The sequence below is a fragment of the Lepidothrix coronata genome, unplaced genomic scaffold (genome assembly GCF_001604755.1).
Source record: "Lepidothrix coronata isolate B3197 unplaced genomic scaffold, Lepidothrix_coronata-1.0 Scaffold12, whole genome shotgun sequence".
NCBI classification, from domain to species: Eukaryota; Metazoa; Chordata; class Aves; order Passeriformes; family Pipridae; genus Lepidothrix; species Lepidothrix coronata.
The window spans coordinates 2761970-2787562 of NW_016690192.1; the positions used below are offsets into that span (position 1 = coordinate 2761970).

General features: G+C 44.4%; 1 protein-coding gene across 2 annotated transcripts in view; it reads right to left on the reverse strand.

The window, feature by feature from the left end:
• Positions 1-25593, reverse strand: part of LRP8 (LDL receptor related protein 8) — a 172060-nt gene that overhangs the window by 14437 nt on the left and 132030 nt on the right. The window contains exons 4-7 of one of the 2 annotated variants that reach the window (XM_017805327.1): positions 23654-23782; positions 7676-8038; positions 1396-1518; positions 924-1046 (exon numbers count right to left, since the gene is read on the reverse strand). In XM_017805327.1, the coding sequence (XP_017660816.1) occupies positions 924-1046; positions 1396-1518; positions 7676-8038; positions 23654-23782 (738 nt within the window). The remainder of the gene's footprint in view (positions 1-923; positions 1047-1395; positions 1519-7675; positions 8039-23653; positions 23783-25593) is intronic. The other variant, XM_017805329.1, reaches the window with a different exon arrangement.

Below are 25593 nucleotides of genomic sequence, written 5' to 3' on the forward strand. Positions count from 1 at the left end.
GGAGACCTCCACGGACAGACAAGGTGCAACACCCACTCAGAGAAACAGGGAGATGTGGGTTAGTGTGGAAGAAAGCAAGGGCACACTGAAAGCAGGAGGTAAGAGCATCCTCACTGGGCATGCACACACACTTCCTTCTCTGATACAAGGGACAAGGGAGAGACTGACACTTCTTCCTGAGTTATTTAGGCGGCAGGTGCTGAGCTCCATGATGTCATGGAAAGGGATGCCTGTCGGAGATATCTCTGCACTGGGTAAAAAACCAAATGTGTTTGAGTGCCAACAATGCCTGGTTAGAAAGGGAGAGAGGGGCTGTCCTCTAGAGAGGGGCACAGCCCTGTGGCCTGGGCTTGCTGTCCCCTGGCTCCGACAGCCCCAGGGCAGCCCCAGTCCAGGGCTGGCAGGACATTGCAGAGAGCAACCAGCTGTCATTGCTGAGGGGAGCAGCAACAACATGTACAACCCAGAAGTGGCTGAAGGCACCTCTCAGTGATTGCTGCCACCCTGCGTGTTTTCACCTTCAAAGCATGTTCCCAACACTATGTTTTTATGGTGTTATCATCATCTTACAATTCAAAGACGATTTGGGCAATGAGTCTAAATAAACTGATCTGTGCTGTGGGGGACACTAGTATTTGGGGAAAGGGGGAATTCCTGTTTCCTAGTTCCGTGCTCAGTTCATATATCCCTCCAAGAATAAAAACTGAGTGGAGAAGGGCACAGTTCAAACTTACAGATGATCAGACTAGGCTACTAATTATATTCACATGAAGGGTGATGAAAGAATAAAGGCAAGGAAAGAGGAGCAGAGTGAGAAATAGCATTAGCAGCTACATGTGGTTACACTCAAAGCTGTGAGCACCAGATGGAGAAGAGGGGAAGCAGTTACAACAGGAGCAACACGTAGAAGGCAAGTACTGTACCACATTCTTTCAGAGGCTCGTCAGACCAGTCCCTGCAGTCTCTATGTGAATCGCACACTTTGCCTCCGTCAATGCACTCTCCACTCTTACACTGAAACTTGCTGGGACTTTCACATGCTGACTCTGTCAGGTTGGGCAAGAGAGGAAAGCAACTAAGTTAGAAGAGGCCCATGACAACAAACAGGCTGACACAAAGCTCAAGAGGGGGTCATTAGCAGAAACAGGATGGGATTAAGTAAATGAACATTGAGCCTGAGCATCATGCAAAGAACTTTTCAAGCCATGCAGTCTGCCTGGTCAGCACAGTCATCTCTCCCAAGCAACCCCACTGCCAGAACGGCTTAGAACTCTGTACAGGAAGCAGCCTGCCATGGCCTAGAGAGCAGCACAGGCCTCTTCCCTTTCCATGGCCACGCAGCCCTGGCAGGCCCGGTCCATGGAGCATGAGGAGCGCAGAGCCCTGGGCACCCACCTTGGACACAGCCGGCCTCGTCGCTGTTGTCGCGACAGTCGGGCACCTTGTCACACTGCTTCGCTCCGTGGATACAGGTCCCGTCCCCGCACTGGAATTCATCGGGCCGGCACGTCACCAGAGCTTTAAGAAACACATCAAGCGTTACCCACACAGAACTGAATCGTTTGTGTGGTACCTGTATAGCCACGTACCTCTGACACTGCTGGAGCTTTGCACCCTCTGCCAGCAAATGTCAGAGCACTGGCTGCTTGCACCAAAGCAACAGAAGCAGCAGCTGCCTCAGACACTGCTCTGTGCCCCTCTGCAGTCCCAGATCACCCTCTGCATCCTTGCAAAAAGAGGCCCAAATGCTGTATGAGCTGATCTAGTCGAGGCAGAACCCGCGCAGGCAGTGAAGCCTCCCAGGTGAGACAGAAGAAAGCAAGCAGAGCTCTCAGCACTGGAGCAGCTCTGGAGTCTGCAGTTGGTGGGGGGGCCAGGCTGCCTTCCAGTGGCACTGGGTAGGGAAAGACAACTGCTCCTCAGCTCTCCTTCCTTCAGAAAACATCATGTTTAAGATATATTACAAAAGATGTTCAGGCTGAGGGCTCAGGCAAGAGACACATATTGACTCTCTGCCAGAGCCAGTGTGGTCACACTGGGGATGAAGCCAGCAATGAGACAGGATCATCAGGTTACTGAATGCCCATGAGCCAACAGACCACTGGAAGGCAGAAGAGCTCCACTTCACTGGGCGTGGTGTTTCTTGGGGTTTCCAGCCCAAAACACCTCCACCTGTCAGGCCAGGTTTCAAGCCTGAAGTTCATTTGCCCAGGTGAGATTATTACAGACCCAAAACACATCTGATGAACAGTGAAGCTGGAGAAAAATATAAACCAGATAGCTGCACTGACCATACTAAAGCAGTGACATTTCTCTCCCTAAGTTACACTGAGAGACCTCCCTGGCTGGGACCAGACCTGTGCTCACACAGGGCACAGGTGCTCTCTAGTAAAGGGCTGCAGCCTGTAGCTCCCTGGCAGAACAGGCTCCTCATTCCTGGGACATGTTATGCAGTTTCCCTCTGAGGGGTCTGTCTTACAGATGTGTTCTTAAAATCCTATCAAGGCAGTGCACCCTGGAGAGCTCCTGATTCCAGCCTTTCCATCGTGTGATTGTGTCCTGGTATCCTCTGACAGAAAATCGCTGCCTCTGAGCAGTGAGGGGAGGTCACAGTGGTGTCACCACACGGGAGGTGAGAGCTGTGGGGACTCCCCTGGACAATTTGACAAACTGGTTCTAATACAAAAATTACTACTTTCAGATAACCCAGGAAGAGGCAAAGACATGCAGTGAGCCAGCATCGATACCACAAAGTATTAGTTGCACAAAGACTCCACATTATTGGGGATTGCATCTCACAGGGTGCAGGATCCAGGTTCATGACTGCTTCACGGGACTTGGTTCTAGTGCACCTTCAGCCAGCAAAGGGCACCAGAGACAGGAAAAGCCACAACCTCAAGGCTGGTGGGGGAAGGGAGAAATCCTGCCTTTAGAAGTACACAATATTCCCATGAGGAAAGTTTGGAAATAGCACTGCTCCTTGGAGAGGAAAGCCATATGCACTATATTCATAAAAAAGCTGCAACATGAGAAAAATATCCCAAGCAGTAAGGCCAGTTTTGGGACCAGCTGTGTCACCACCTTTCAGCTAATAAACCCAGGCACAGAGATGGGAAACCTCAGTGGGACATCTGGGACAGCAGCTCCAAACTAAGCATGTGGGATCTGCTGCTCCAAATGGAGAAAATGAAGGAGACAAAGAAACAAAGCTGTGGTCTGGGAGAGTCACCGACCACAGGTCTGGAACTGGCACCAGCAGTTCCTGCAGGGAGGCAGAGCCACTTCCTCCATGTACAGCCACCTGCCTGGAGAAGCCTGAGTGATGGAGAGACCACCTTTCCTGACAGGAAACCCTGATTTCTGGCAAGCTAAACCTTGGCCCCTGCAAGGCTTTTCCTACTGTCTCACTGAAAATTCCATTACCACAATTATTTCTTGTCTTCACCCCCAACAAACCAGTTTGCTTCACCCTTTTTCTAGCAACTTCTATATGTGGAGGCAGGAAAGGATATAAATGTTAACTCCCCACAAAAATGTAACATGTAATTAAAGCCAATGGGAGTCTTGTCTTGTCTGGAGCAGGAACAGGTCTCCAGTTTGTCAAGTAAATCTGCATGACAACAGCCACAGATTTGGAAGGCAGCTGTTATAAAACTCATAATTGTCCTCAACTGTAATCTTCAAAACTCTTCTAAAAAGCAGTTATAGCTAGATAGTAAGAACTGAAAGGTTTCTAATCCTAAAACAAATTAAAATGAAGGAGAATTTTGTAGGAATTGCAAAGACAATGTTGCACAAGCACCATGAGACTGAGAAAAATGACAGCACAGCTCTTAACTTGATTGCTTCAGGGACTGCAGAACATAGACGTGGGGCTGTAGAGCACCACTGCACAAAGCTTTGCTTCAAGAACAGACGGAAGGTTGGAGACAGGCGTGGTGTCCTGGCTCACTTCTCACTCCACCAGACCTGTGGAAGTTCAGACCTCTGAGGCTCAGCCCCAGAGTCTCTTAACAGACATCTGAAAAGAGCAGATAGAGCAACAACTCTCACTGATCACAAAGATATTAAAATGCAGGGATAGCATTTTGGTGCCTTTTTGAGGAGAGAGAATGCCATGTTTACACCCGGCTTGGAGAGCACAGGTTTGAAGGGAGAGGGCCAGGAACTTTGTTATCCTGAAGCTGAGACACTGATGATCCCAGCCCCACTGGCAGAGCTGCCCGCAGGTTCCCATCAGGGCCATTCCCAAAGCAAAGCAATATCCGAAGGAGAGGGAAGAGCTGTGCTGTTTATTTACATGAGATCTTTAGAAAATTGCTGTGCTATTTTAGAAGGTTCAAATTGGTGAAATCTCAGTAGTTTTACAGCCATCTCCTCTGCAAATCAAATACAAAACAAATTGCCAAAGCCCTGCTAATTTAACACAGTTCCCATTTACAAATCCTGGGCACAAAGCTGTATCACTCAAATTCAGCAGGTATATTCCAGATTCCAGATCTCAGCCTGAGTGTCTTCTGTTTTTCAGGTTTTTTGTCTTCTCCCCACAAAAATAAAATCTCAGCATCTGCAAAATCAATCCCCTTTTATGGATGGGGAGACAGAGGCAGAAAAATGTGAGGTCCAGTCTCAAGGGATCTGTTTTCTCTCTGTCAGCTGTAAGCATTATTTAATTCCCCCTCCCAATGCCCTTAATGCAAGTTGCAAAGGACATTTTAAAATGTAACTATTCCAGATTTAGAGACTAATAAATCTAACTTAATGTTCATTTTATAAATATACATACATATTTGAATATATATGCTATGGAAAGAAACCCAGCCACTCAATGTTCTCACACAGCCTTCCTGAAATGACTCATTCCCTCCTATTTATTTGCTGTCTCGCTGCCAAAACCTGTTCACCAATTGTCACCCTTCATTTCTGCTCTACTCATTTGCCACCCCAAAATGTTTGTAACAAATGACTGGTGATGACCTCATGACTTTTTTTGCAGAAGATGTAGTGATGGGATCTGCAGTTTCAGTCAAGTCCAGCCTAGGGGTACCGGTGTCATCCCTGTTGCTAAGGGGATGGAACAGTGTCACACACCTCTAACTCCCTGTGTGCCACGTGATGCTGATCTTAAACACAGAATTGCTGGAGAGGAAAAGAATCATAAAGGTCCCTAAACTCTTGGGTCCAACAGAGGAGCAGTGACACTGAGTTTCCAAAGCTCTCAGATGTCACTTGCTTACTGCAGGCAGGTGCACCCCAGCAACAGCTGCATTTGGGATAGGGAAGCAACATCAGTTTTGGCTCTGACCCAGTCAGTCCATCACCTACATGAGCACTCAGTGCTGCAAGTCCTGTCCTGGCTGTTACCTCAGGGAGCCCCCTCTGTGCAGGGTGAGCAGCCGCAGGCTCAGCACCTCTGTGGCACTGGGATATAAAGGGCAGAACTAGGGACTCTGTGCAGCAGCTAAAACAGGGGGCTTTGAATCCCACTGTTTGCTTGTCCACAGGAACAGAATCACCTCATGCTCATTTCTCCTGGGTAGATCAGCTGCACATTGTGCTGTACTGGGACTATCCGGACAAAACCCCCATGTGCTAAATCTCTGCTGCTCAGAGACAGAATTGTCTCAAGTCACTTGTGCCACATTTCCCCCTTTCTCCACTGGTTGTCAGCACCGTGCTGTGCTGCAGCAGTGTCCAGCTGCATCCTCTGCCCCCGGGAGCTGCCTCTGGAGTGTCTGGAAGTGCTGCCTGGTGAAGCTGCTCTGCAGCTGAGGGAGGGTGTCAGAGCCGTGCTCCCTTCAGCAGTTTGAGCTCAGCTGGACTTTGCTGGTGCCTGTCAGATTAGGGAAAGGAATTGGGGAACAGAGAGCTCCCTCTGCCTCAGGAAGGTCCATGGGCACAGTCCCACTCTCACCCAGCAGAATGTCCAAGTAAATGCGCCCTTAATTCAAGTGGAACAACAGGGATTGAAATTTAAGAGGCATTCCATGGGAAAGTGCCATCTGTAAGCTGCTCCACTCCTCCTCCACTTGGAAATAAGAGGTAACTCACCTTTCCCTCTCCTGAGCTGTCTAAACTCAGCCATCCTGTCAGGCTGCTGTCACTGCAGGGAATGCATCCTGTGGGACAGGGATCAGTTCTGCTGGGAGTCCCCTGCACCAGACACCAGTTCTTCCCCTGTGTTTGTAACGTGGGCCCTGCCACTGCCTCCTGATTTGGAGGGGATACAAGTACAGGACTGCCCATAGGAGGTCTCAGAATGAAAACAGGCACCAAACACCCCAGGCTGTCCCAGCAGTGCACATCTGCACCAGACCTCCTCCTGCATGGCGTTCTTACAGTCCTGTCATACTGACATGGGTGCCAGGAACCAACTTTGTCTCCTGATTCCCTATCCCTGTGACCCTGCAGACCCTGGCAGTGCTGCCTGGGCACCTACTGCCCAAGAGCTCTCTCATCTCCTGTCCTGTATCACCTTCTTGGAGATGAAGGAAAAGACATCCTACTAATCCATCCCTACTTGGAAAGGGCTGACAGTGATGACATCCTTGTACCCAGCAGTCAAAGCTGCTCTCTTCCTAACAAAACATATTTGGCTTCTCCTATTCTGCTCTCCTTGGCTATTTTAAAGGCATAACGGCTCCATGGTTACCTGTGGGGTATCCCTTGCTCTCCTGCAGAGTAAATAAGTTGTGCCCAGGACTTCCTACATACTCCTCTTTTTAAAGAAGGCACTGAACTTACATCTGCCTCACTGTGCTGGGGGGAGTCTGATCCCCAGCTCCTTGAAGGGCTCTCCCACACAGCTGCTCTGAGCCCACCAGCCTGGACTCGGTGTTGTCTTGGGTATGAAAAGATGGTGATGGCAAAAGTGATACCTTTGCAAAAATCCCTGGTTTCTCAAGCTGGTTCCTGCCTTCCTCCCCAGAGGTGGCCCAATGTCAGAGCTGCTAAATATATACAGCTATGTAAATGTTTTATTTCAATCTTGTTGTAATAAATATTTTAGGAAAGCATTTTGCTCTTATTTTCTTCTCTCTCTCTCTCTCTCCCTCCTCAGGTAAGTGACCAGCTTGAACAGTTTAGTGGCTAAAAATGGATGAAACATTCAAAATACCACACATACCAACACCAGCATGTGAAATGCATAGAGCCAGCTGAAAAAAAATCCATTATTTATTAGCTCTGTGCTTTTATCAAGCCAAGCTCAAAGTGCATTTCAAACTGGATTCTTCAGAGGTATTGCTCTTGACTGCCTTGTTCGGTGTACTCCAACTTCAGAGGCAGAAAATGAATTATTTTTTTCTGCTGATCATATATTCCCTTTAGCATAGCAGCTTCTCACCTCCAGGCTGTGACCCCACCGTGCAGCCTGAGGGCTTTGAACGTTTTTCCCATTTTTCATTCCTTGTCTTTCTAGTAAAAAAGATCTCTTCTGAGGCACGGTGCCATGCAACAGCTCCTACACCTCCGCTCTGAATCCTCAAGGGAAAGGCATAAAGGAGTCTGGAACACACCTGCCCTTGCTGGGCTGGGCACCCAGCCACGCCATTTGGGACACCAGCACTCCTTGTCAGGCACCCCGACATCAAAGACCTGCCTCAACACACAGCCCAGGGCAGCTCCTGGCCCTTGTCCCCCCCGGGGAGCCCCCGCCCAGCCTGCGGACACTCACGGCAGTCCTGCTCGTCAGACTTGTCCTTGCAGTCCTCGTCCCCGTCGCACTTCCAGTTGAGGTGGATGCACTCCCCGTTGCCGCACTGGAACTCGTGGGCCGCGCACGTGTTGAGGGCCTTGGCGTCGTGGCCACACTTCTCCACGGACTCGTCCGACATGTCCTCGCAGTCGGACTGGTTGTCGCACACCCACAGCTCCGGGATGCACACGCTGTTGTTGCACTGGAACTCGTTGGGGTTGCACGTCAGGGGGGAGCATTTCCTTTCGTCGCTGCCGTCCCCGCAGTCGTTGTCACCGTCACACACGAAGATGATGGAGATGCACGACTTGTTACTGCACTGGAACTCGTTGGGAGAACAGGCTTGAGAATAAAAACAAATGGGTGAGATGTGAGGTCTCCAAACACCCCTCACCACTGCTCCAGCCTTGGCACATTAGGACTGTCTGAGAGAGGGAGGGTGAAAGCATTCCCGTGGCTGTCCTAATTCAAAGCATTTTTCCCAGTGGTAAAATACATGGCAAGGAGCAGGTGAAGAGCCAACACTCATCTCCCCAGCTGTGCCACAGGATGATCCTCTACTGGCCGTGGCCAGCCCTGAAGGAGAAGGGGCAGCGGGGCTGTGGGAACTGCAGGTGGGAGAAGTGGGGGCAGCGCTGCCCTGGGGTTGGGGCAGGAGCAGCCAGGTGAGCCCCTTCCACGAGGTGACAGCACGGGAAGAGCGGGACATGGCAGGGGAGAGGCTGGGCTGTGCTTTGCTCCGCGCTGACATTACCAGCTTCCTGACTTTCATCATTCACAATCAGGTTTCAGGATTTCACAGTATGCCTGGTTTTGGACATATTAAGTGGGATGTGTAGGGTAAATATTTAGTGAGTCGAGCATCAATTTAGCTGCAATCTGCCAGTAAGGCCCTTTACAACACGCTGAATGCCTTCCCTGGAAATCACAACTCAACATTAACATACAAATGAGGCGCTTGTCAGATAGAAGCTGAGTGGAGAACTCTCCTCTGCAAGCCTAATGGACAGCTGAACCAGAGAAGCCTGAGCAAATTAAACGTTCAGGTACTCCAACAACCTGCATTGTAGTCACCTTAATTCATCAAAGTATGGGGGAACCAAAACCCTGGAAGAGATTCTCCATTAGTACTTTGAGGCAGTTACTTCCAAAAGAATTCTGCCTTTGCAGTTTCAGTCATCTACAGGAAGTAAGGCTTTGATAAATTAAAGTACAATAAATACATACATATAAATTACAATAAGCTTTTTTTTACATTGCACTGAGGACTTTTTTTTTTTTTCACTGGGAATCTTTTTGTCTTCAGAAGCAGAACCATTTACTGCTGTACCTGCAGAGCCCCTGCAATGAACCACAGTTTAGATGGTACCAATCACTGCAATGTCAAGTGCACCTGGAAAGCAGTAGAATCCCTGTAAAGTTGTCATATCCAATGACAGGAACCCAGTGGTATTCAACTGAAATATTATCTCTGTTTTATAGCTGGGAACAAAGCTCTATTTATCTAATAATTAAAGAACATGTTCACTTGCACAGATGCTTATTTCCATTGTAGCTTGCAAACGTGCTGGGCTCTGTTAACCTAAGCAGCCTGTCATTTACACCAGAGCATGACAGTATACAGACACCTCTCCCCTCCTGCCCTGTGCTCTGTCCCATTTAATCCCAGGTTTCCCAGATGTTACAGAACAACAATCTGCATAATTAGAAGAGAAGGAGGATTGCCTTCCTTGGTGCAATACTACCGTGCACTGGCCAGGACCCAGGCTCCCCCCAACAGGGAGACTCTCAGCTGCCCAACCTGACACCAGTAATGAAATGCAGCAGAGAGGTCACCAAAGGAACACTCTGTTACACTGCACAGCATCAGCTGCTCCAGGTGGGATGCTCAGGCTCCTTCTGTACTTGGTATTTTGGGTATAGAGATGCCCCCAACAGGCACTTGTCCCTTGGAGAAGGCAGTATTTCTCCTCTTTAAAGAGAAGGAACTGAGATCAGACAACTAATATCAGGACCCAAAATACAAGCACAGTCTGGTGGAGAAGTATCTAAACCCCCCCTCTTTTGCATGACAGAATTGAGACCATTAAAATGCTCTGATTTTCACCCGAATTCTGTTCTTTTCCTTCTTTTCTATCCTTATGCCATAACTAGAAATAATCTGTCAGTCCTACTGATCAGTGCACAGCTGTATAACCTAACACTGTCTTCAGGTAATGCACGATATAGAACTGCATCTGGAACTTTACTCCATAAAGTGGAAATCTAAGATAAAAGTTACAATCTTACCAATCTATTCTAAAAAGGCAGTGGGAAAACAGGAATATTTCTAAGGCTATGTACAGCTTCTGTAACAGATCAAGGCTGAGAAGAAGAAATTGCTTTTCTGGCATTACTTTGATGAATCTCAGAAACAGATCAGAGAGCAAAATCCTGCATAGTCCTTTGATCCCTAATGTTTGGGCAAGGTTGTAATGATTTGCACACTCCAAACGTGCATAAATTTCCTTTCCACCAACTGTAATGAGCCCCTCTTTTTCCCCTCGTTGTTTTCCTGGTCCCACCTCCACCCCTCCTGTCTGTACACATTTCCCTTCAGGAATCTGCTGCACTGGCAAATTAGCGACTGATAAACATCTGAGTGGGACACAAACAATGGAAGTTTGCACAAAAGCTCCTCCTCTGCACCTACAAATCCCAGTACAGAGATAAAATTACTGATAATCACAGCCAGAAAATAGAAGCAGTTCAGCTTTTGTAACCTCTCCTGAGGACTTTCTCAGTGGAGCTTGAGAATTACTAGCTAGGAAAATTGCATGGTCATGATTATTTTATTTCTTCTTAAAATTTAAATTTAGTGTGATGACAGCACTAGAGACTACAAGTTCTCTCTCCACTGAACAAGCACAGCACTTTGGCTGTTGATAACTCCCCTTTCCATCACAGTCCTTAGGTGGGGATCAACCTCTGCCAGCTCAAATGGGACAGTTCCTTCTGGGTCACACGTGGCTCCAGCAGAGCCCTCCCTCTCTGTGTGCAGCTGGCTCTGCTGCTGCCACGGGAAGGCAGATAACGTCCCAATTCCTCTCACCCTTCCATTATCCTCTCTGACAGCTAAAATCCACAGGGCATGCCAGGATAAAGCCGAGTCTGCAGCTCCCAGCCACTGGGGGACTTCTCTGGCACACACAGGCAAGAGGAGAAAAGCTGCTTATGATCCCCCTGCACCTGGGCAGGAGCCACCACATGCTCCCGTGTTCCTGCTGCACAGATTGGAGCTGGCTGGAAGAGCCCAATAAAAAGCAGCGCTACAAATTATCTTAAACATCACCTGGAGAGACGAGGATGGGGAAGTCAAGTCCCAGGGACAGTTCACTTCCCATCTCCGTTCATAAATCTGCCAGGGTACCTGCACAGCGCCATCACTACAGTATTTCACTGCCTCCAGAGCATTTCAGTAGAAAATGTGCAAATAGTAATTAATTGGTCACTGGGGTATTTTTTTCTTTCACCTGAGCAATTTGTTTGCATTCCCTGAATTTGCTCCCTGTCCTATTGGAGGCTTATTCCCGCAAAACAAAGGAAACAAGTATTAGTTTGCTTTCTTGAGCACCAGAGAAATTAATAAATGTACTCCAAGATGTAAAACCTCCTTCAAATATGAGGGATCCCAGTAGAAATCTTGGAAATGTTTGCAAGAAGTGTTTAACCAACAGGCTTCAAAGCAGTAAACAAGTGGAACTACAAAACCAGTTTTGTAGAGCACTGGAATGTGTTAAAAGTTCTTCACAGTTTTAGGAAGCAAAATATCACATGTAAATAATTGTGCAGATGTGATTCGACCTATAGACAATGTATACCAGAGGTATTCTGCATTAATTTCTGTTTTATGCCAACATATAGAGCACAATTGTCACAGTTTTTGCCTCACAGCTGCAGTCTCGTCCCACCTCTGGAGGAGAGTGGAGCAGAAGCAGGATTTGGACACAGGAAGTGCAAAATAATAAAATAAAAGATGATCAGAGAGATTGTAGTTGTGAAGTTAACGTTTCAGTACTGGCTGGTTCTCTTTTGCCCAGAGCCAGGAGCTAAGTGAGGCTTTAGCAAGAAATCTGGTGCAGCAGGGGCAATCTGAGCTCAGGTGTGGCACCAAAAAATGAAGATAGTTCTACCACATGCTTTTTAAGTGCTTATAGGAGAAAAGCAGAATGCTCTAAAAATGTAGAATTCTCTAAAGATACAGGGTGTTCGTTGAAAACTGTCATTTTAAAAAACATATATTTGTACATAACATTTCTACAATGGACCAAGTATGGATCCTCAAATCTGGCTAAAATTGAAAAAAAAAAACAACATTGTATATCCATCATTAACAGGAGCTGGGGATTATGTACAATGGACTATAGCTGCTTTCATTGCTAATCTTTAATTAAAGATTTTATGGGTTTTCAGTAAGAGTCAGGTATTTACTTCATCTCTCTCCTCCAAAAGAGTCATTTCCACTTGAAATTACATAAATGGCTTAAAGAAAGATAATTATTTGGTAAAATCTGTGGTAAAGTGGGTAACAGCAATTATCCACTGATGCTGAAGATGAGGAAATAAGATGAATTATTACATTGTATTTTTCTGACACTGTCTCCAAAGTAACTTTAAAAATGTGTCTCAAAATGTACGTTTGCTGAAATCTGATAATGGATCTTCTAAAGAAGGCAAAGGATGATTTTCACATACCAGCATTTGCACTGGGGAGGGAGGGACGTGCTCTTGACTCATTGCTTCTCCAGCTCTGGCAGGAGAGGCTGGTGGACTTCAGGAACTCTGCTGAGCTCTGAGGCTGAGGGTGTGAGCTCCGTGTGCTGCAGGAGGGGAAAGGCTGAGCCCCCCTGCTCGGGTGTTCTGCTCCAAGTGCAAACCCAAACACACAGCCCACATAAACTAAACCCTGAGCTGGACGTGGATAAGGGGGTCAAGGTCAACACTGTTGGAACTCCCGAGGTCAGTGGCCAACACTGTCATCATGTTAGTTTTACTTAACTAGTATTCATTTCCAGCCTCAATTGTATCTAAATGATTTACTCTGCCTGCAGACAATTGCTCACCAAATACCCGAACGTTTCGTACGGATCTTCGGTCAGATGCCAGGCCTTAAAGCACGGATTCCTGCCTAGAAGGACAAGTTTCCTGTGGAAAGCTGCCCTCCAGGAAGGACAGCAAAAGAGATGGAGGTAAATGAAGATGACCTTGAAGCACATTGCTCTGAAAAAAATGACAGGCCTCCCATGGAGGGAATAATGCAGCTGAATTGCAGCCTCGCTCGGAGCAGTGGTTGTTGCCATGGTGATTGATACCGAAAAGCCCATATAGACACGACTGCAGGAGGAATTGTAATTCCTGATATTGTTCAAATCACTAATGTGGCTCAGGAGCCATCTCACATGCTCTCACAAATTAATATTTGCATGTGCCCTCCTGCCTTTGTCACACTGCTCCCCTCCAACACAAATCAGTTATTTTTCCATTCTCTGCAGCAGTATTTGCATAGTATTAGTTAATTATAATGGAGCAACCAGATGCCAAAGCCCCTGCTGATAAATAATAGTTGGTTCAAAAATGTATTTACTGATTCAGAATCATCATATATTCATTCCAAGTGGTTTAATTTTCTGAAAATAGAATTAATTATGACCCCACAATTTATAGAGAGAAGCAGTTTATGTACAAAGGTATGCACACTCTGCACTTTCCTGCCTTTAATCTTACTGCAGTAAGTCTGCTAACTCATGGTCTCCTCAATTTTACTTCAAATCAGGAAAGGGTTAGAAAGTTTATCAGAGGTTCTTCTGGCTAAATGACTGAAAATGACCTCCAAATATGAACAAGTGATCCAGTGTAGAGGGTTTCATGGTAAAATAAAGCAGCTTGGAAGACAAAAAGGATGGTCAGAAGACCTAAGCTTAATAGTGTACTGGTTTTTGCAAAAATCCAAGACACTCCATGGGGATCTCATGGGATAAAGACATTATTATTACTCTTCCATATTCTGATTGGAATATAATCAGATGAATCAGATTGGAGATGTTTGGTACTAGCCAAAAATTAAATGGAAAAAAAATATGCTGCGATGTGTTCAGTGAGGTTCTTTTCTGACTTTGGAAACTGGAACCTGTACAGGACAAGCTCACTGCTATTCCCTTGGACATGACTTGCTTATTAAAAGGGCAATTTTACAAATTGCACCAATTTGGCAAATCCCTCAGAAACATCTGATAATATCCACTAAACTAACAGCTGCTCTAATATTATCACACAAAATTCTGTACTTCTGAGGGGTACATAAACGTTCAGCAAGCAGAGCAGGGCATTACTGAACAGGGCCTCCATCCTGGGACAGGGCACACAAACCCCACACTACTGCCTTCACAGACCTCTGGCATCCAGCAGGACTCCCCATGGGTATGAATCTTCTGCATGACCAGGAGCTAGTTTAGCCACTTCAGAGTTTAAATGACACTTTGCCAGGAAAAGCCTACTCCCAGCCACTGGGCAGACTCCCACCCTGTGCTCATCTGCTAATACAGACACATGACCTGCCCTCTTAGACCTGCCTGTTTCCTCCATTGCTTTCTGGTTCCTTATGTCCATGTCAGGAAAGACTTCATCAGACCCCTAAAAGCTACACCCCAGTCATGTTGGCAAATGACAGCAAAACTTGTTTTATTCTCAGAGAATGTGGGAAAAGCAAGGAACTCAAGCCCATGTCTGTTGGTTCACAGCTTCAGGTCACTGGCCTGCCACTTCCTTCTTACCCACACATTCCTAAATACGGTTGAACCAGTTGGAAAGCTGAGTCATTCCACCAGAATCACTTTCATATCGCTGAAAGATGGGAATCCTGAAGGTTTGTACCAATCTACAATACTTATGTTTACTGAGCCAGGGAGCAGTGACTGACACTACAGAGCTACGAGCACTGCTACTGGTTGTGCAGCCCCTCTCACATCGTGACAGCTGTGCACAGCTCAAAAGCACCTGCACAGAAAGAAAATAATCTTAGTTTTCAGCTAGAATTTGTAGTTGATGGAATCACCACACAGGCCCATCTGTGAAAAACAGAGCAAAGAAAAGCCACATGGGCCACCCTCAGGAAACCTTTCTGTCCCGGTGGGCTGGACAGGCAGGACAGAGAGAAGAGCCTGGCTTTACCGTGCTGATCTGGGAGCTACAGCAGCCGAGCTCACAGGTCTGGACTTGGCTGAGCAGTGAGGGACAAAGCAGTGCTCACACTGCAAGCAATGAGGTCAGGGCCCCATAAAATTTCCACTTCCACTAAGTTACTTTGCTTGATGGGAATTCTCTGTAAGAGGAGATACTTCTTTTTATTGCAGTTTGCTTCACTTTTAGACTTAATTATTCATTGCATTTAGAACATGGCACTATTAACTGTTCCGGAGCAAAGACAAACAAGGGAACATTTAGAGCTGTCACATCTCACCCCCCCCCAGTTTTACCCAACTGGGTCTCACATTTATCTAGGAACAGTGATCCAAAGTGAGTTTGAATGGAGGCTCAATAACAATTAAAAAGATGCTTTAAAAATAGAACAGTTTGCAAGGCAACTGATCTGAAAGAAGTACCTTAAAAAGAAGCATCAAGGACACAACGAGGCAATTGGCAGAAGCTGGTGTAGCCAGATTCAAACTTATGAATATAAGCACACACTGTAATGACAAACACAGACCCCTGTGGTGACTGTGGGAGGGGGAGAGCCTGACAGACTTTTCAGGAAACAACCAGCCCCCGAGTATTTTCAGTTCTGTGATATTAGGGGGCACAGCTATTTTGTGATGTAATCAACATACCTGCCTACGTACCCACAATTTCAGAAAAGAATAGCAATCAGTTTTTGAAAAAAAGTATTAGATTTTCTACTCAAATGGAAAATTTAATCACTGAGTGACACTCACTGCAATTAAAACTGTAAGGGTTGTGTGCTGACTGCGCTCACATTAATAGCAGTGAGATTTCTATGGCATTAGGATTTGCCTTTCAGTTTCTATGGCTTTGAAATAGAAGGCAGCACTTTCCTGGATTTGGGCTGAGATGAAGACTCAGTAGTACAATGTCAGCAATTATTTTAAACTGGCTGGATAGAAGTGGTGTAATGAAGTGGTTTCTATTGGGAGCTAAACCTTTCCCGTTACATTTTATCAATTAAATTTCCTTGCAAAATATAAGTAAAGTTAATCCACAATTTTTATCTTCCTCTATAGGAAAATACTGTATTTCAGCCACTAAGATGTTGTTTTATCCATTAATATGACTCATAAGCCAACTTTTTTTTCCTTTTGCATCAAACATGACATGGTCCCCTCCTGCGTGGGACTGTACAAGTTCAAGCTCAGTGAGTTTGATTTAGTCTGCAGATCATATGCTCAGGAAGCAGAGCTGTCAAGCGCTCGTTAATTAGTGTAACACATATGTCCTGTGGCCACTGCAGGATGGGACTCCTTCCCACGGATCTGCCATCGGAACACGATCACTGGCACTGCCAGTACAGGAGATTTCCCTTAATAAAGCTAAAGAGATTCTTGCTTTTTGGATGAACAGGCTCAAAATTATAGCTCCATTCTGATGAAGGAAACACTTCAGGGACATGAAATACAATCATATTTGGCAGTAAGAGATGTAATTTCTGGACTATTTCAACTCAAACTTTTCTGTTTGACAGACTGCCCAAGAGATAAACATAATTACAGGCTAATTTCTGCTCCTCTGACACCATGATGTGAGATTGGAAAGAAGAACCAGAGACAACGTCTCCAGCTGAAGTGCAGCTAAAGAGCAGCAGGACAAAGCTTTTGTGGGTGTGCACAGGCATCATGCAGTCCAGCAGTATTAAGCTTTTGCTTTAATTATCCACAAATCTTTGTATAAACCCAGCTTTTTCATACCACTTTTCCACAACTCTGTGAAAAACTATTACAGAGTGTGAAGGACTTGTATGTGTGGGGGGGTTGTGAGTGTGCTTGAACTGTGCTCTTTGCATCCACTCTTTTTTTCCCCAGTGTTCCTTCAGAGAGACACTGCAAAAGTACCACATTCTGAAGAGTCTTGTTTTCATCCTGGAGTGTCTTGTTTTCATACTGTGTTTTCATCTACTGTGCTTTCAGTAATCAATTATTCATGGAACATTCTGATACAGACAATTTATCTGTAAGGGAGGGATCAGCACAGAGGTCACACCAAGGGTGAGCGAGGTCCTCGCAGTGCTGGGTAACTCCATCTGCAGAACGTTCCACACGTCTGCCTTTTTCAAACCTCAGCTCAGGAGACAGCAGCAGGGAAAACAAAGCCATTTTGTTTTCACCTTCTGCAGGTAGAGCCATGGCTTTAGGGTTTAATTCTTGATTTACACAATTACTATTTTACCTTTAACCTAAGTTCATGCATTATTTTACATTTAATTACAATGAGCATCCAGCATATTAAAAATGCAACTGCCTTCACTTTTCCTGACAGCATGTAATTAAAAGTCACTACCAATCTCATTTTTCTTGCTGTTTTGTTCTGAAGGAACTCAGGACAAATATGATTGAGGCTGAGATTTTTCCTAAATAACAATGGGGATTTTTCTGCAAATTACTACTGCTTTTGAAGGAGCTCTAATACTTTAAGCAGTGATAAAGTGGCAGCTGTACATGTTTAATTTCTGAGAGCCAGGGCATAATGCACAAGCATTAATCCCTCCAGCTGTCCAGCAATTAAACATCATGTAAAGCCCAGAGGATATCATTGCTCTGCTACCTTATTTATGAAGGACTTTCATTTGTTAAATCTAGTAATTCTTTTTTCCTTCTTGGAAATAACTGTAGATTCCCCCACCATGGCAAGTGCACTCAAGTTACAGCTACCTCCTGTAAAATCTTTCTTTTCATCACATACTAAAATAGTCATGAATAGTGATAGTAGATGAATATTTCCTCTACAAGCATGAATGCAATACTATGGGCTTGAACCCCTTTAACTTGGTGGGTTCCTCAGGGAGAATATATGGCAAAATCTGATCCTTTGGGCTTATTTCCCTCTGATCTGACTGTGCACCTAGTTAATGAAGGGAATGAACAGAATGCCTAACTTTGACAAAAACACATATTCATCACACTGCAATGGAAGGTAAAATTAGTGCTACATTATCAGCAAGTTAAAAGCTCTCAGTAGGATCAGTGGAGATGTGGAATGAACAGAATCAGCATGGTCAGATGCCCATTGGTAGCACTGGTATTGACTCAGATGCAAAACACAGCTGCCTGTTACTGCAGGAAGAGAACGATGCTGAGATGACGTGATACTTCTTACTGTTACAGGACCATGATAAAACAATTTAAATACAGAAAGGTCAACAGAAAGGTCACTTCACGGGAGTGTAGGTGCAGAGTAGAGGAAGGTGGCTTTAAATCAGCTTTGTAATTTCCCCACTTCAGCAGTTCATCACCAGGTGGATCTGCTGGAGGGATCAGAACAGCTTTAGCTGCTCTAAACTCTGCCTTCTGCCAGTGGCTCTCGGGTGACCCTCAGGTGAGGGTATTGAGCAGGGCATGCAAAGAGCTAACAAAGTTTTCTGCACTTGGACTTTCCAAGAAAAGGAGCCCTCACTTGGAGGTCCTGCTGCTTTATATGGAGAATAACAGATGTGCCTGGAGCTTTACCAGGAAAAAGTGGAAAGCTCATCACCTGAGGATTTTGTGAGTGACACATATATATATATATATACACACACATGGACATGTGAAGTCTGTGAGCTGCCACAGCAAGGACACACAGCTTACAGCTGAGCATGACTTTGCTTACTGTTGTTTCCCTTATTAATTTATAAAAACTTTATCCAGTTTGTCCCCTTTTATTCTGGCATCATATGAAAAGGCTAAAAATCTAGAACTAATTCTGAGCCATGTGGTCAGCAATGAAAAGCCAGAAGACCAGAGCCCAAAAGAAGATGCCCTCAGTAATGAGCCTGTCACTGTCACAAGACTCCTGCAGGAATTCCTGGCTCTCATCCTTGGCCAGCTATCCAAGCCACCTGCACAAGTTCCCCTGGATCACTGCCTCTGTACTGTTGCTAAACAGAATAAACCACGGTGTGGGTTAATAACTTATTATGCCATCAATATATCAATGGATACATCATTTCCCTGTATTTGACTATTGAGGAAGGAGAAAATGGTGTACTTCCACCTCCTCATTTGCAAGACACAATTTCCACATTGGGTGCAAGAAGTGGCCCAGGTGAGAACCAGTAACACAATCAGAAGAGATGGGACCAGAGCCTTGTGTTCTCTATTGAGCACCCCGGAGTCCTGTGAGGGGGAACAGGCAATATGTGCATTAAAGAGGTTCAGTGCCCATTGCAGCTGTTACAGGGTGGCAGCTCTTCTGTTCTCAAGTCACACCCAAATGCTCTCTGCGTTCCTGAGCAGCTGACAAAAAACTGGTTACTATCTCTCTTAGCAAAGTCCAGACTGTGTGATGTTTTCTGTTGTGATGCTTTAATTACAGTCTCTCATATTTAATTTCTCTTTTAGGCTCTTAAGCTTGTCCAATCCTGACAAAGGTGAGGTGCACTGTGAGCAGAAAACCTTAACCAGAGCAATGAGAAAGAGGATGCCAGCACTTCCAAGCCAGCAAATTCAAGACTGCTCTTACATTATTAACTGTCGATGTCTATGCCAGAGGACTAAACCTCACCTATGACTACAACACACTTAGTATTGTAAAGACACAAATTACTTCTGCTCCAAAAACTGAAAACTAAGTTTTTTTTCTTCTTTTATATACTCTTACTTTAAAAAGGGCAGGTATTTGCATTTTCAGAAGTTGTTTGTGCACTGGAAGTTAGCAGTGCTCCTAAAGCCTACCTGCTGGCAGGAAATTATTTAGGCAGACAGGCACTTACCTACCTACGTGCAAGGATTAATACCTGCAATTAATCCCTAGTGCAATCACAGACAAATCTGGATCCCTAATCCCTGCTGCTTCATCCACTGCAGGTTCAAGAACTTGCAGTTGCCATTGCTTCCTTGGAAAGTTCTCCCACAGGGGGAAAATCACACCATTTTTTCTCCTTGTTCCTGGGTGAACACCACCTATAAAGTGCCTTACTGTCCATTGGCAGTGGCTTCCCAGCACTAGGATGGGGCCAGTGCCCAGACTACTGATGAAAATAGTTGCTTTCCTAGTCCTGGTACCAGACCAGGCCTAAGAGGCCATCAAAGCCTGTTTTACACACCTCTGTGGAGGTTTTCATTTTAATAGATTTCATCTATTGAATTGTTGTTCATGGCAAACAGGACTCCTATTTCAGATGAATTCAGTCTGCTTGGCTTACTCCTAAGCCAGTTTTTTATAGGGATGGATTGTACAGGGGGACATGAGCAACTCAAAAGAAACATTTGACTCGTTTGTTGTTTGAGATGATGCATTTTTTTCCAGCATACCTGAGCTCAAGTAAGGCCAAAGCTTCCTAACTGCAGCTGAACCCTTTGCCTAAAGGGGGTTACAGGACAGCATAAAGACTGCAAAATCTCTCCTCCCGTGAAGAAAGATATTCTGAGCACTGCTGTGACAAACCCTTTTCAGATCACAGGGTGCTAATGGAAACAGCAAGTCTTCAACAGTGACTAAAAGCAAAGGAGAGGGATGCAGAGCACCACATTGTTTCCATTTATGCAAGACAATGCACCAAAAACGTGGCTGATACAAAGCACAAAAGAGAACCCAACCCAAACAGAGCATTCTCTTATTCAAATTCTACACTTCTATCCCCGAATTTCTGAACAGCTGCCTTCTCCCTCCAGCTGGCTGTGCCAGTGTTTACACTGGATAAATTTCACACTGATTCAAAAAGCAATTACATCATTCTGAGAAGAAAAATCCACCAAAATTATCCAATCTAGAACAGTATCTGAAAAGCAAACTGCTGGAGGAGGAAGAACCATGATGCACTTGCACTGTTCTGTATTTTGGATGATTCTACTACAATAATAATTTTCCTCTCCTGAAGTAGATCCTCCCTTAACATGGACTGTGAACATTCTGACACAGGGACAGGCACCTGCATATCCTCAGCACAACCAAGCCTTGCTCCTGTATCTGGATATGATATTTTTAGTGGTACAAATTACCAGTGCAGAAATGCAGGCTCGAGTATATTCATAAACTCTGTACTGAGTCCTTCTGAAGAGTTATAATTCTAAGAGTCAGTCATTCCTATCAAGAAAAAGGAGTATCCATAGATAAAGTATGTTTCAAATGTCACACAAGGTTAAAGTAATAGCTTTATTACCATGGATTTAGAAAGAGCTTAGGGGTTTTCTTCTGGGTGCCCTCACTCACAATATCTTCAAGTCATCACCCACTTGATTATTGCACATGCAGGCTCTCACCACTGAAATTATTCTGAGCACAAATAAATTCCCTTCCAAACATTTATCCAGCAAGATGTGTTATTTATAGACAAGTTGGTCAGCTCTGTGAGAGTGCAGCCTCAGCTATGACAGGGTGCTCTGCTCCAAGGGGCCGTGGGTGACAGGGCTGAGGCTTCTTTTAAAATGAGAACAAAAACATGAATGCAGAGATTAAAACGACAAAACAAAGCAAAAGAAGAGGTCTGAACTGGTCAGGATACTGTGTGCTGCTGAGATAAGAGAAAACAGAGAAAGGAGGATTCTAAACAGAGAAGAAATGGGAATGTTAACAGAGTATCAGTGGGTAGGCTTAGTGAGGTTTATCAGCTTTGGATAAAAGAGAGGATAGCTATCAATCCTCCACAAGCTCTCTGAGTTTAAACTGCTAACACATTTGTTCTCATCCATGAGGAAAAGACCTTAATTTGACAAGCAACCTCCCTGAAATGCTCCCACTACAGCCATTCAGCAGCACCTCCTGCTTCCTTCTCAGAGTTTAATGTCCCTGAGGGTGCTGAGCCGAGATCTTAGGGCTGAAAGCTTTGATGGTTGCACCCACCCAGGATGCTCCAAATTTGCCTGTCAGTGCCTTTCTGCCTGGTCCTCTGGCCGGAGAACAGCCCATCCCACACTGAGACTCAGCAGATTCCCACTGTGCTCCCACCAAGGTGGTGCCCTATGAGGGTACAACAGTCATTAGGAACTAATGAAAGCTACTAATTCATTTCTCTGGAGTCACCCAACAACCATCAGAAGATGTTAATTTGTCCTTGGATTAAATTTCCATTTTAAGAACCTGCACAGGCACTAAAACTGTGGAAGACAAGACCAGAGATGCTGAAACATCCAGAACAGAAACACTCATGGATTTCCAAATCCATTAACAGCATCATTACGCTGAAATTATGTGGTGTTCAGAACATATTTACATTCATTTGGGGAGTTACCTAAAGCCTTGAGAAAAAGTACAAAGCAATTTCTAGTAGATTTTTGTTATAAATGAAAGACTCCATAAGACAACTCCTACTGGTGTGAGCAGCAGCAGCATTAAATTAGAGGAGGCAGCCACCAGTCTAAAAATTGTTCTAATTTCACTAACTCATATTGGGAAAAAAATAATTTTTTCAATAACAGTTACAATTATCTTCTGAACTTGCCTCTAATTCAAGCCTCCCTTTCAAAGAAAAAAAATCATATGCTATAGAGAGAACACTTAAAGAGTTTCACACAGAAAACAAGTAAAAAGGAAAAAGTAAAACAAGGACAAAGAAAAATATTTATACAATGAGTGCTAAACTGTGGAACAGAAAGTAAAAGAGTAAAAAATTAAAAGCTTTGGTAAGATTTTTTTTTGATAAAGCTGACTGCAAAGAAATAAATTTATCCAGAGCATTTTACTCAGAACACAAAATGTTCATGTAAAACATATTTTTTTATACAACTTCAACAAAAAGATATGGTTAGGTATTAGAGCCCAAAATTCAGTTTTCAAATGAAGAAACATGAATGTGTTTGCATGTAACCATTCAACCCTTTCTCCAGTAATCTGGAGAACACCAGAAATACTGATGGATGGATAAATACACAGAAAATTAGAGAGCTTCTTAACAGCCTGGGATCGTTTGCATACAAGGAATTTAGTAAGAACAGAATTAGGAACAGTATTAGGGAGGTGATTTTACTTCTGCACAGACTAGTAAAACTGATATTCCCTAAATTCTGGAGGTCTGTATAAAAAGAAAGTTTGAAAATCAACTGGAATATCAAAGGAAGCCACAAAAATGAGTCAAGCATTCATTCAAAAGAAAATATTTGACAACAAGAAGCATAAAGAACTAAATATGTTTAGTCTATCAAAAAGACAGTTTGAGAAATGGCTTGATTACAGTGTAGGAGTTTTCACAGAGTGCAAGCACTGTTAAAGAGCTCTTTCATGCAGCAGAGAAAGGCCTAATAAAAGGCAATGGCCATTTAAGGACTGAATTTCAAACAGTTACGGTGCATAGTGTGTCATTCTCTCTGTCCAGCAGAACCAACAAGCCAACAATAAAGGAATGTCCAGGCCTGTCTATTCTATTCCAGGCCTCAGCCTGTAGGGCCACACTCTGCAGGGAGAAGGATACAGTGAGGAAGGTTTGAACACTGTATTTAAGTTCTTTCCACATCTTCTGGGTATTAACCCTGATAATCATGTTCCAAACTGACTAAACATATTCTGCTACTGTAGTGAAAGAATACTTAATTCTCAATACTCAATATACTGAATACTTTATTCTCCACAGAGTTCACTCATTCTCCAGCCAACTCCAACCAGAGAATCCTTCTTTCTGCTCTTTTTCTAAAATTCACTACTTAGCACTGCAAGTGTAGAGAGAAAAAAAACTGTTGGCAGGAGAAGTCATCCCTTTACATTCAATTTGTAACAGTCACTATAGAACTTTTATGGTCCTAAATGGAGAAGCTGCATATGTATTAAAGTATTCCTCTAACTCACCAGGAGTGCAGCCAGCCTCATCAATACCACTTTCACAATCCTTCTGCCCATCACATCTCCAGGACGACGGGATACACTTGTTGCTTAAGTCTCCACAGCTAATTTTTTCAGATGGACATACTTGCTTGGCTGGAAGGATTAAAAAAAAAAAAAAAAAAAAGAAAAACCAGAAGTTAAACACAATTCTAAACATTGCTAACACTGTATGAACACACCAGCACCCTGCACACAGCAGCAGCAGTATTGGATAAATGACTCTGAAAATATCACCTCAAATTAAGCCAGGAAAAAGGAATTGCCTAATTTTAGTATAAGGGTGTACTTATATGTTTGGTAGTGCAAATTTAATGATCTGGGCAGATTATGGTCAGTAAACCTGAGGAAAAAGTGGAAAGCACAAGTATGAACCCACATGTTAAACAAACTTAGCTGAAAGTGTGTAAATTAAAGACGACTCTGATCTAAGACATGGAGACATGGGAAGACCTGCAGAAGCAAAAACCCCAGCACATGTAAGAACACAACTATGAAAAAAAAATCTGCCAGATTTATCTGGAACCAAGTAAGCTGTGAAGCTCATTCTCTTGTAACTAGTTTGCATTGCTAAAATTCCTTTTTTTTCCCTCCCTTCATACTAGTGTAAAGAGCAACAGATCTACATTTATTGTGACAAGGCTGCTGAAATGAAAAATATTTCACGGTTTAAACAATTGTTTAGCATTCTGGAATCATCATCCAGATTGGTAGGATTTGCTTATTAAACGACAATTTTTCTCTTAAAAAATTACATGTTTTCAAATAGTTCTTCCATTGGTATTAATTATGATAATGCTGCAGGCCTACTGAAAGGGGATGAACCTAAATTCTAAATTAAAATTTGCACATTACCCTGCTAAAGGTATTTATGCAAAGACAATCAGCTTCCCAAGTGCTGAGTGAGAGAGGAGGAAAATTATACCTCTCCCTTTCCACCTGCACAAGAAGGCTGTGAAAGGGCATCTTACAGCCCCAAAGCATCAATCAGCCACTTGGAGAGCAGTGCCATTTAATCCCAGGATTTCTCTGTCTTAGCACCTTCAAGTGCTGTAAGAAGCTGTTTTGAGAAGCTATGGGCAACCAATACTTCAAGACAAATTAGGTCCTGCCACAGACAGACAGTTAATAACAGATGTAATGAAGTTTTACAACCCTGAGGCGTGACAGCATTTCTGTTGAAATTTGCTTGGTGCATACCTAAATAACATTTATGAATGTTGCATGATTACGGGGGGAGGAAAAAAAGGGATCCTTGCTTAGGCTTTCTGATTATTTTTCCAGCAGGTGAGGGAAAAAAAAACATCTCACCAGGATCAGTGTATCTGCCAGCTCAGATCACTGCCCTGCAACAGGCCAGGACCCACATCCCACATTTTCCCCTCAGCCCCAGTCCCTTTAAGCTGCAGGTTTATAGTGCACAGCTGCAGGGACACTTGGTGACACTGAGCTCTGTGTCCTTCCACAGAAGTCAGACAGCACCTCTGAAAACCAGGTCACCTGCCAGCTGGGCCAAATGGTGTAAAACGAGGTGTTTGCCCTCACCCTCAAGGAGGCCGGTGAGGCCTCACAGCAGCAGAGCTCTCCCCAGAGCTGTGGGCCAGGGTGAGCCATCCTTGAATAGGGCCAAGCAATTCATGGATAAGAAAGAAAAAATTCTGTGGCAGCTGACTGGCAACCAGCAGCCTCCTTAAATGTGAAAAAAATGGAGCTAAAATGGTCCACTTGGCCTAGGCATCCCACAGCCCCTCAGCATGATGGGATCACCCCAAAAATACCGCTTCTGCCAGCCTTACCCGGCCCTCACACGCACGGCTGTGAGCCTGCAGAATGTTGTGCTGGAAAACATAAATCTGCAGCCAAAACACTATAACTTTATTTTTTCTAAGCCTCCATAGAGAGACACA